General features: G+C 41.1%; 1 protein-coding gene across 3 annotated transcripts in view; it reads right to left on the reverse strand.

The window, feature by feature from the left end:
* Nucleotides 1-12292, reverse strand: part of LOC137598955 (AT-rich interactive domain-containing protein 3B-like) — a 50017-nt gene extending 37725 nt beyond the window's left edge. For 2 of the 3 annotated variants that reach the window (XM_068319576.1, XM_068319567.1), the window contains exons 1-2: nucleotides 11565-12292; nucleotides 9815-10447 (exon numbers count right to left, since the gene is read on the reverse strand). In XM_068319576.1, coding sequence (XP_068175677.1) covers nucleotides 9815-10447; nucleotides 11565-11600 — 669 coding nt within the window. In that variant the 5' untranslated portion in view covers nucleotides 11601-12292. Of the gene's footprint in view, nucleotides 1-9814; nucleotides 10448-11425 lie in introns of all 3 variants that reach the window. The other variant, XM_068319584.1, reaches the window with a different exon arrangement.
* Between the last annotated feature and the right edge of the window lie 657 nt (nucleotides 12293-12949).

Genomic DNA, 12949 nt, shown 5'->3' on the forward strand with positions numbered 1-12949 from the left:
AAGCAACCCCTGATCATAAACTGCAATTTGCTTATTGAAACCCAAACGGTGACCTTTTTTTTTGGGCCGGGCAGTGTATTATGTAATTCAAATGCTGTAATAGAGAGAGGACTATTAGATTTAAGATTAAGATTTAAGTTACTTTATTAATCCCCAGTGAGGAATTTCTTTTTAATACTGATGTCAGTGGGTGAATTTTCCACATATGTGGCAGCATGCACAAAAGCACAAGTTTCAGGATTCCTCCCTCACTCATGCTTCTGACATATAAGCTTACAATTTGTTTCTTATGATGACTGTGATCCAAGTAGTGAGCAGCTTTGGAGGATGTCCAGCCCTGCAGGATGTAAATGTTGGAAGCTGAGCTGTGAACACATTGCTTTTACCATTATGTGATGGTTCCTGGGCAGCGGCCAAGAGTTTCTTTTCCTTTCTTCCTCCTCTGCTGGCAACACCCTCTTACACACACATGATTACACTCAGCTTGTATCTAAAAACTTGGCACACGCGCAACTTGGCCACATGGTACTATAAACTACATGAGATTTTGGCAGGCTGCACAATGACTCTGCAAACTGAAAGTCAAACTGATTAGAAAGGAAAGCCTCCAGGAACTTTTTTTTTTACATCATTCTCCTCTGCAGACCTTCGTGGAAGGTCCCAGGCAGTTTAGCTCATGTGTTTACCAAAGGGCCTTGACACAGTGGCCCAGTTAGCACCTGCCGGCAGGTTGACACCATCTTGGAGCTCAGCCAAAGTAACTGAAGGAGACAGCCAAGAAAACCACTAACAACATGCTACTCTCACTCTACACCCCCTAAATGCCTGGCCATCTCTGCAAGGTACAAAGGCCTGACGGGACACAGTCTACTAGAAACTAAAAACAAGGGATGAAAGAAATGGTGTCTAGAACATGATCAAACTTATCAATTTGATAATTCTCAAATGCAACAAAGACATAACGGGGTGGCGTGGGTGTCGAACATCTGTATAAACACGAGACAGAAGGTTGGACAGGGGTGTACTGTTTTGACAATAAATTTCTTGTGTAACCCTCAACCTGAGAACTCATAGCCTTACCCATCTAGTAGCAGTTAAAAGATACAGTAACTCAAAGAAATCAATGAAAAATATCTTCCCATTGCAGGGACAAGCGTGGTTTTGGAAGCTAAATACCATTCGAGTGGGTATGATATCAGCTGCTATGTAAGAAGGAAGGCAAATGATTGTTTTTCATTATTAATCCACTATTTACAAAGTTCTAGAAGTCATGATAAGACGTCACACTAGGCAATTCTATTGTGTAATATGTCATCACCAGTGCTGTGTTGTTCTACCGTTGTTTTACTCAGTGTAAATAAGCAATGTTCAGAAAAGTCGTAACTATGTAAAATCAAGTTACTGGTTCCTTTAGGAAAAGCGTCACTATGGACCTAAAGAATTTCCAGTGTCCGACACCACCGTAACCAGAAAGTCTTTCCCTGATGCTACATGTTACATTTAAAACTTGAGTATTATGGACTGAAGTGCCTGTTCTATTTCTAAAAGCTCTACCAAAAACATTTGCTGTGGTTTGGCTCTTCATAACCACAGCAGTAGCTTTGTGTTCCATAGATTAATCATTGAAAATGCCATTGTGACAGTCACCATGAAAACTTCAGACAAGGGTTGTAAAACGGAGGAGTCTTTTGAATGATTTTGTACCCACTGGCAGATGATCTATTAGAATTTTGAAGCAGGGAAAGAAAGAATAAATTCTTCTATTTGGTTGTGTAACGTAATACGTAAAACAATGTTTATTTTCAAAAGGACTCAATGCATGCAGATTTTTTTTCTCTGTAGTCAATGTAGTAAAACTGAAACATAATAAATGTGTATCATCACAGAAAACCACCTGCATCTCATTTCAGTTCATCTCAATAAGGAACACAGCAGCAGTGACAACAGTTCTAAAGCTGTGGTCTACCCTGTAGGTCCTGTGGATTGCCGCTCCTTCTGCCCTGAATGTCAGGAGCCTAGCCCTGCATGTCTGGTAGTTTATGTATCACAGCCAGACTAAATGGAGAAGGTCACAGGGAAGGGAATTTGGCCCTGCACATATTGTTAGTTACTTTTCTCAAGTACTGAGAAAGCATTACTTGAATTTAGTTTATTTCTGGTTAAATACCCAGCCATTCTATGAGAACTGTTCAATGTCTTAGACTGAAAATTGAACAAATAATTAGTGTCCTAGTGCTTTCACCTGATGAAGCTCTGCAAACAACAATACCTACATAATAACACAATAAAATACTCCACAGACAATGGCTAAATCTGCTCTTTGTCTGCCTCTCATTACAGTCAGAATCACAATCAGAATCCTTTATTGATCCCCTAGGGGAGAGTGCTTACTGAGAAGTCACTACTGGGAAAGGAAGGACAGATCACTTCAGATTCTGTTGTACTGACTAACAATTCAAAGTTTTCAACTGAAGCTTAAGCTTAATAAATGACAGAAAAATACCATAGTGCTCAGAAAAAAACTATGACCAACAATCTGCAGTCCTACAAAAAGAAAACCCAGTACATGGTGTTATGGTAGTTACTTTATATGGAATCAGTGTATTCAATGAAAATCAATCAAGACTAACAAGTGAAATACACAGTTCAGAAGTGAAAAAGAGAACATGCTACAAGGGCAAACAGGACCTCACATACTGTGCTAAGGGTCACTGCAATGTACATTGTAAACAGCGATATATATACGAGTGTACTGTATATATCACTATACTCAATGAAGTCCACCTATATAAAACTCAAGGAGACTTTGCTGAATAGTCTCCCATGACCTTGTATCTATTTCTGTAGCTGCCAGAAGGGTTGTTGGATGTCTTTGTTTCATTTGGCTATTCCCCTTTCTGTGTTTGCCTTCATTAAAGAGCAGGTGTTGAGATATGCTGAGTAGGAGTGGTTGTAAAGGACGAATAGAACCAGCAAGGGTGTAGGGAGGGGGGCTTGTGGCTTCACTACGGCCTGATCAAATTACAGCAGGCACCAGTAGCTCAGTTTCCATTAGAAGCAAGGAAGTCAATCCTCCAGTGTCAGTTTTGAAAAAAAAAAGTGTGACAACTCTAATGGACACACACACCATTTGAATTTAAATGTGAGAATTTTAGCCTTTCACTTCAATCACATGCAGACAAACAATGCGTCCCTCAGTGACATTGTGTATGAGAGGGTCACCCAAGAAGTCATTTGCATGATGTTGATGGAGCGATCAGTTCAGTTGAAAGGTAGACGCCACAAATACAAAAGGGAAAAAGGAATTGATGGTTTAAGCGGCAAATTAAAATGAAGAGTGCACTAAGACAAGCACAACCTATTTTCCTCCCCTTCCTCTCCCACCTTACTGCATGTGAAGCAGTGTGTGAAATACTCAACACTCAGATTGAAAGGGCATAGCTTTATGCAAACACTGAAAAACACTTAAACATGTGGATAATAAAAGCACCAAGGAAATGAGTATTTGACATCACAAAACCTAATCGTTATGGCAGAATGGACTCTTCCAGTTAGTGCAGTGTTGGACCAGGCCATTCTGCGGCTGGAGTGACGGGAATGGACTGACCAAGAGGAGCGTCCTCCTGTCTGCCAGCAGCAGATGTGCCCTTTGGGACACAGACAAATTTAAAAAAAGTGTGTCTTCCTGCTCCAGAGGTCCTCCCATCCAGCTCCTCCCATCCAGTCCCTTTAGCTTTTCTTTTACAGCCCCCGTGACACTGAGTGAAATGAATTGAAAGATCACCAATCAGAGACCTGACTACAACATGTACGTGCACCCACCCACCCCCATCAAAGCCCCTGTCTCTTGTTGGGAGCCCCTGGTGGGAATGTTCACTGTTTGAAGAGTTAACTCTTTAATTCTGTCTGGAATGTTTCCTCTGGGTGGGGCAGTGCAGTGTGTTGAGCCAGCCTTCTAACCCCTCTTCTCGTTCCCTAGCTGCCCTCCCGCCCCCCTTCATCTCCTTACTAAATTCAATACCTCTATTTCTGGGAGGGGAAAACATCCACACTTGGCTGTTAAGAGCAGGTCAGCAAAAAATGAAACTTGGTCTACAGCAGCATAATTACACCTTGACCAAAGCACGGACTTTCCGTTAAATCTGAATCTCACTTTGACACAAGAATAATTCTCCACCTGAGGTTTTCTATAAGCTATTAAATAGATATTTGCCCTCCACACAAATGTATCAAGGATAACAGAAAACAGCTAAAATCTCATTTAAAGAAGTTCAGGTTGTCATTTAAGCCCATATCACACAGCAACTGCAAAATTGTACTAAGCAATGTTTCATAATGGAAGCTGTAAATCTATTCACATGAATGTTCGGCTGACTGTCAAGATGTCACCAGTTTATTTTCAATCAGAGACAAAAACATGCTGTTGCTCAAAAGGAATACACCCAAAAGTGGTTGTCCTAAAGCTCACATGCTTGACTATTTGGATCAATACTGTATAAGTGAATTCAAGGTTTGAATGACAAAACTGTACAGCCTTACGTAGAGTTTCAATATGTGGCCATTATATAAATAACACTTAATTATAATTAATTAACATGTTCCAATATTCAACTGGAGAATTAAAAAAATGTAAAAAAAAACAAAAAACAATTACACAGCTCTAATTGTGCACTTGTAGACCTTTAGTTTCCATCATGACATAATTTCACCCACAGCCATAAACCCCAGCCTACTTTATGTTCAGAGCAGCATCCATTAGAAAAATGCCATTAAAAAGGCAATCCAATGCTAAAAGCCTAACTGCAGTCTTTCAACACAAGAAGCCAAGGCCAGATGTTAATGAAGCAAAGCAAGGTTCACACAGCATTGAACTAAACGAAAACAAAACTCCACATAAATTAATGTGTGAACAATGCACCTCAACTCAGTCCTGGTATACAGAAACCCACATCGTGACAACCTGCAATAACTGTGGAGCACTTATAGATAGAATAACAGAAATACATGCCAAGGAAAATCATTTTGGGCATAATGTGATTTTATTTTTTATTCAGTTCTAATTTTATCTGCTGATCTATTTTTAAATATTATAATTGAGTGCTTGAGGATAGAAAATAAATCCACTTAAACATAAACAAATGAAATGTAAATGCTGATTGTGTTTGTTCTCTGCAAACAGTGTAAGAAGACTCCACTTTCTAGCTGAACAAATCTATGACTGAAGGAATGACTGGAAAAAGTCACGGCGAGTTGGAAACTGTATTGAGATGAGTTTCAACCCTGTGAGCAAACGTCCAACACTTTAAGCCAGCTTAATTTGCAGAGATCATTGTAGTAACCAAGGAGGGAAATTTGGAAATTAGATTAACCAATTATTGTCCAGGCCATTCATCACAGATGCCACTAGTAACAATATTTTGGCGTAATTAAGTCATTCAGATGACAAACAACCTAGCAATGAATTGAAGAGTTACAATGAAATGAAACAGAAAATTTGAAAGAGGTATTCATAAATTGACTGACCATAAAGATAAGAAATTTGGAAACAATTTAATTTCACTTCCAATTTAGTGACAATATACTGTCATTGTTAGATGCTTGTTAAGCTAACATGTGCATGTGAAACACGTTAAAAAAAAAAAGCCGATCATGATGTGGATACACTGTTATCGGTGCTCACATCAGAAATGAAGAATGAAGTTTTCAGGTTTCAGGTCCGTACATGTCAGTTTGAACATGATAAAAGACCAAACAAATCTCACACATTGCAGTCATGCTTATTATCCTGAACAAGAACTGCAAGGTGCTTTAATGGATCTCAGCCTTCCTCATTGTCTCTCATCTGAATGATCTCCATTTGCCAGTGGTTTGTACAAGCAGGGGTCACACAGTAATTCCAACCTTATTACATCAGTGTAGCAGGAAGTTCAGAGAATACAATGAGACGAAGTATACCATTTGAAACCCACTGACAGTTCTGACATGTCAGACATTAACATTAAGCAGAAAGCATTTGCAAAGGTGATCATCATCGCGACTACTCAATACAGAAAAAACATTAGAATATGTTATTCTTTTAAATGTTTCATCAGTAGGCTAATGTCCCAGGGTAGAGTTATTCCATTCTCAAAATGAAAACTTGAGCCCATCTGCTAAATACAATGTCCTCCTCATTTATCATAAATGAACCATAAATGAGGCCAAACATCCCTGCCTCTAAAAGCTCACACAGTCCTTATTGATCTCTGCACTGTAGTCGTACAGCTCCCCACTTCCTGGCTGATATGTTTCTGGGGCGACAGCTAAATTATGCAACAGCGCTGGCTCAACAGACAAGCTTCAGTACTTCAGCAGTAAAAAAAGGGATGAGTGGCTAACAGCGGCTGCGTTCTTCAGCCCAGTTACTCTGGTCTTGTTACCCTCATGGAACATCTTTTACATGTCAAATGTATCCCTCATGCAAGTTGTAAAATATTTGTTTTCTTCTGTTTTGCCAAAGCAAATAAAAGCAGCCTTTCAGTACTGATTTACTCCTAATCATCTGAAAAAAACTAGTGAGTTTGCAGTACATGTAGATGTATAATATATAAAACAGATCTGACCCAAATGGCTACAAATCTAACAGTGCAGAAGGGGGTAAGTCCCAGACCTCTAGTTAGAGCTTTCCTTGGCCAGCGCTCTTATCTGCAGACTAGCATCTATACGACGCAATGAGAACCGGTCTGTGTTATGTAAAATGTCCCTATGATTTTCTTCATTGAAGTATTATGAAGCACAAAAGCTTACACTATGATGAGATGGTTGAAATGATTGGATGATTGGATGAGAGCAGATAGTACATAACTTTCTTTTGTGGTTAATAAAGTATGCATGCATGCATGTATGTATCTAAAAAATGTGGCAAGCATTCTTTGAGCTTCACAGCTCTTGTCATGATTGGAGCATTACTATAACTTTCCATTCAGCTCTAATGTGATCTTGTAGGTACTCATGTCCATCTCCATGTCTTGTAACTGTAGCCCCTTCAATACTCTAATTAGAAGCAGTGAGATTGGGCTTGTTATTCTGCTTCAATGTTCTGAATAAAAGACAAAAAAAAACCCCATTGTTGTTCTGCCTTTAACTAGAAGTTAAGGTAATTATAGAGCTGAATAAACATCTTATTAAAAAGGTAAGACAAGGCACATTATGCATCTTTTACTTCCGGACACTTTGCTTGATTCTTGTTTGGTTAAGTGTAGAAAAGCAAAGCCAGCATAACGACAAGGTTTCCTAATGGTAGTATGGCAGGATCTCTATGTAAAGTGGGCTTGTCACCTCTTTCCCTCTGTGATTACAGCAATGCAAATACTTTGTTCACAGCTTCTACTTTGTCTCGTTTGTCAAAAGGTGGAGCTGCCTGGGAACAAACAGCATGTGTACATGTTGTATGGCTTGTAAGCCTGTGGAATGATAGCCACTGTGGTCCCACCACCTGTAGAGGACCTCACAACATCTATCCAATCCAACCACATTAAAGTCACCACAATACAGTCTGATAAACGGCCTAATCTGTGATCAGCAGGCATGACAAAAATATTTTAATCACATAGAGATTATAGCAGTGAGTGGAGGGATCTATGGCTATGAAGCTGGAGGTGTGGGTGGGGGGTGGATTACAGGGGTCGTGAAGCCTCTGTTCCCCCACAGACGAGGCCAGAGTGTTACGTCCAACAGGCCGGCCTGTGGCCCTCTCTCCACGCGACAGGCTTTGTCCATCCCCTTGTTTGACAATAATTTACTCTGCCGTTCAGGACAGGGCTGAGGTCACCACACATACATCACTGACATGATCACTGTGGGTATCCAAGCCCATCAAGCCCAATTTGATCTGTTTAGGGTGCCACATCCCACACACATTTTAAATACTAAAGATGACAGAACTGAAAGATGCACTATGAGTGTTCCCGTTCCTATACGTGTTACTAATGTTGTAAATGTTTTCCAATTGCTATTGCTCATATTTTGGCGAACTATCACATGATTTTATTTGCGTCTGTGCCAGCTGTGTTGGATGGATTCTGATGTGTATATATTTATTCTGTGATGGCTCTAAAGCATGACGGTGGTCACACACGAGGTACTTTGGATAAAAGCTTCCATCCAATATGACATGAAATGTAAATCTTCATGTAAATGTTGTTCTGTCTATTTGCCTCTTTTTTTTGTCACCTACACACACCTATATACACATCAGCCATGCATTTGGGATATAATAAATGTCCTCCTCACATTATTTCAGAGGTCGGTATTTATGGCATCTGACAGGCTTGTCACTGGCCCCCCAAAGACAATGACATAAAAAAAAAACTCCACTGTCTCCCTCCCCCTACAGCAGTGCAACCTGAAACTGCCTGAAGAGATGAGCTGTCATTAAATACTGCAGAGCTGACATAATAGCAGGAAAGATAAAAGAGAGGAAACAAAAAAGGCCAGACCAATTCTCGTTCCATATTGCCTACCCCAACCCCCAGGTCCAGCCCTAATAAAAGACACTGGGCTACGGAGATAGCACTGGTTAGCTACAACTGCAGTGATCTTCTGTCCTGACAGCGTTCACACGACACCTGCAAACCCAGTAGAATAAAACAACTGCAATCTCTGTCAACTCCAAAGACAATAAGCAGCAACAAAAATTCAATGACTCACATTTTCCACAATGTTAATTTGATTTCCTACAAATCCATGCATGGACTGATATATACTGTAGTTATAATAAAAATACAGCTGCTCCTCCTCCCTCCTCTATAGTACTGCTCTCCCTAAATTTGGAAATGTGGTTTAGAGAAGCACTATTCAAAGACATTTCTCTCTAAATAGACTAATAAAATCCAGACACATGATAGTCGAGCACCCTCAGCCCACTGATAAAGATCAGATTGGTCCTTTGACACTGCCCACTCTTGTGCAACCAGAGCTTTATATACAGTATATCACTCACAGGCTGCTGTGTTCTTTAGTATGTCCCAAGCTATGATGCTAAACCACATGTAGTTCGGCTTGGCTCGAAGCTGGCATTCCAGCGTTCTGTAACACTGTGCTATGACAATATTTACGTTCAAGGGAAAGCACCCTTGGCACACAGCCGAAAGTTTTGGAAGGGAGTGTAATGGGTTGCTACTGTGTACAACATCCAACCCTCTCACCGACCCAAAATCCTTGTGCTGACCCGGCCGCCCACACACACCATCAAAGTAGCAGTCCTGACTCTGCTACCTGGATCAGAGCCAAACACGAGGTAGAGCAAAGTGCCAAGAGGGACAGCGAATGAGAGACACACACAGAACGTGAGAGTAGAGTAAGAGACCCAGTGAGTGTGAATATGTCACGCTCCAGGTTGGCCCTCTGCCAGGAGTCACTTAGGAGGATTTTTAGCCACAAAAGCCAATCGGCATTCAACCATCCTTGGTAATTTAAAGTGTCTCACAAAAGAAACTGCTGAAGTGGTTTGTGCCACAGTCAAGATTAAGCAGTGCTCACACCAGGGGGCTGTACTGAGAAATCAACCAATGAGAAAGTGGTGGACAGGCCTTGCCTCTTTGTGCCACAATGAAGAACCATGTTTTGATGATGCAACTCCTCCTAATACGAGAAAAACTCTGAACGAGATTTAATAGATTAGGATTGAAAGATGAAAATACTCAGATTTAATGTCGTTCTGGGCAGCTAGCAGTCATGATGTCAGAATGTGCACATGGTATGAGGGGTAGGTTTGGTTCCTGGAAAAAGGTGATGTAAGAGGGAAAAACAATGTTGGACCAAACGTGACACTAACCTGTCTGAAGTGATCATCAAAGCCCCAGTCGGCCTGTCCATTAGGAGAAGTAGCAGAATGAGGCCCTGCAGGGGACAGACCCTCGTCAGGTTCCTGTTTCACTTTGATAGGTGGGGATGCTGTCCTCTGGGGGGCCGATGCTGAGTAACTGCCAAAAGGACGGGCTGGGATGCGGGAGGCGCTCTGCTGCAAGGCAAGGGTCTGTTTGCGGAGGAACTCCAGACCACTGGCACTTCCCTCATCCTCATCACTTCCTTCATCCCCTTCCATCATCTCATTGTCGTCATCGTCATCCCCAGAGTCTCGACCTCTGTCCTCGTCATCCTCTCTTTCTGAGTCCACACTGCTCTGATTGGACACCCGGGGAGGCAAGCCGCTACCAGGGACCCCTCCAGCCAGGCCTTTGCCCAAGAAAGCTGCTCCAGAAGCCCTAGCAGCTGCCAGGATTGCTTGCTGGGCTGCAACCTGCTGGGCATACATGATATGGGCCTCTCGCAGCTTCCTCTCTTTGCGCTCATTTTCCAGTCGGGCCTGCTGTTGGCGTTGGAGGTGCTCCATTACTGCTTCCAGCTTCATCCCCCCTGTGGAAGTACTCTGTGGAAAGGCCACACCAGGCTCCTGAGACATGCTGGGCTGCAGGAGGAGAAGAGGGAGTCATGGTTGACCTACCATATAGTGAAATCTAAACACCCCATAATCTTATTATACAGGAGGAAAAGAGACACGTGTAAGGCACATGGGGCCCCCACCAAAAATAATAAATGATATGTAGTAACTAGTGGGATCTCACTATAGTCTAAAAAACATTACACAGGTAATCCAGCCCCACAATTTTCATCAGATTGATGGAGTAGTAAAGCTTGTTAACTTGTAACTGCTTGTAACCACTCACTTTGGTCAATGTTTGAACCAGGGGGCAAATCAGAGGGGCACTAATCAAAAGTTGGAAAATCATCAGCATCCCAGCTACAAATCTGATTTGCTAAAATATTTATACTGCCTCAACTTTTACATGTAAATATTCATAAAGCATGTATAAAGCATAATTTTTTTTAAAAAAATATACGCATAAAAAAAATAATACATGGATAAAAGTCCATTATAAATTCATTTTTGTCAAGCAATGACTTAAGCAACGCCAAATATTGTAAAACACAGCTATACACATTTATTAACTATGATGGCTTAATAACATCATCCAGATATCACAGCTAAAATGTACGGCGAAACAAGAAAACCAGGACATAAACTGACACCAAATAGCCTCTAGCTGGAACTTCAGTGTTACAAATAAAGTGCCTGAGGTGATCTTACCAAGACAAACTAATTTAAGTGAAATAAAATCAATCTGCTGAGAACGTAAACCCGTAAACTTGCATCTGGCTAGCTGCCACATCATCACGGATCATGTCAGCGCAATAAGCTTCAATAAGTTCAGGTTCCCGTTCACTCATACACACACTCACACACACACTCACACACACACTCACACACACACTCACACACACACAACGTCAAAATGACTCAATAACGTCAGGGATTGTGATAGTACCACATTAGACTGTTTATCTTGATATTATAACATTAAAACCCACACAGACGTGAAATTACCTCGTAAAGTTTTCTTCCGGCCGTTATCGTGGTCAGTGTAATGTTAAGCTAGCTAACTCCCGTCGCTGCTGTCCAGCGGCTCCGGCAGGACTTCAGCTCGTTACGGGTTAGACACACCGACAGGGACGCCACCACTCACCATTTGTGCCTTACTGCTGCCTGAGTTGTCCACCATCCCTCCTTCCTGGGCTTTATCCTCCTTCTTCCCTCGGTCGTGGGACTCGTTCCAACACTTGTAAACACAAACACGCGCGCGCGCACGAGGGGGCAGATATATAATGTGGCACCGGAGCAGATACCCCCCAGCGGAACGGCGGCCTGTGCTCTCTGCCCGCGCTATACCTCTCCAGAACGCGCTGCTCTCGCCCGCTTCTTCTTCTTCTTTTTTTTTTTTTTTTTTTTTTTTACCCCCGTTGATTTAGGTGATTTTTTTTTGTTGTTTTTTGTTTCTTTAATAGACAGAAGGGACGGCTGGAGAACGGCCAGATCTCATATCACGTTGAGGGCTGAGGTAACTCCCTTCGTTTCTTTCCTCCCCTTCCATTCACACCCCCCACATGGTGTGGCGTTAGGCCCGCCCAGCGAGAGCAACAGGTCTCAGAGCTGTCTGACATCAATGACAAGTCTTATCAAGTACCACTAGTTTTGATTTATTTATTTTTTTGTTTTTTCTTTATTTGTTTGTGTCATTGTTTGTTTTTTTTCTTGTGTTTGTTTGTTTACATTTTTCACGTGTGTGACAGAATTTAGATGGCCCAAGTGGAGTTACAAACAAATGTAATACGTTTCAAAGGTTTGACCTGATTTACTGTCAGATTCACACATACAGTCATAAACGTATATGTATTTTTATCAATACTTGAAAAATGATAAACAACATTCTATTTGGGTATGTATAATAAAAAAATAACAAATAAAAATGTAAAAATAGTCATAGCTCCATGCTGCCCCCTAGAGGAAACAATTGTGACCGTCATTGGTGTTTTCTCTGCCCTGGAGGTGATGTGTTTGTTGAGAGGATTTATAATTAAAATTTAAAAAAAACGTAAGAATGGGTTTGGATTTTTGAAAATGAAACCGGGTTTGACCTAAGAAAAATTCAAGAGGTTCATTTTCATCATCAAGTAGTCAGCTATTATGTGAACCAAACTAACATGGGACGATTGCTTTGTGCCAGTCAAGCATACTGTGCAGACCTGATCTTTCAAACAGAACCCCTATCATCAATGTGTTAGGAAATAAACAAAAGAAAAACTCTGTATCTGCTCCTTGAACCGTATCTAATCAAGATTTGATGGGATCTTTCTTTTCACATGCCCCATTTCACTAAGTTTCATGGTAATCCATCAAATAGTTTGTCATATGACCAAATATATGAAAAGGCCAATTCAGTTACAGAACTGGAAAAAAATAAATATTTCCTGAAGTTGTTTTCTTATAGATCCCTTCATATTTAATGGGTCTTCCATGCCATGTACCAAGTCCTTTATGATTTCATAAAAATTGGTATGTTTTTATCTAATA

The sequence above is a fragment of the Antennarius striatus genome, chromosome 1 (genome assembly GCF_040054535.1).
Source record: "Antennarius striatus isolate MH-2024 chromosome 1, ASM4005453v1, whole genome shotgun sequence".
NCBI classification, from domain to species: Eukaryota; Metazoa; Chordata; class Actinopteri; order Lophiiformes; family Antennariidae; genus Antennarius; species Antennarius striatus.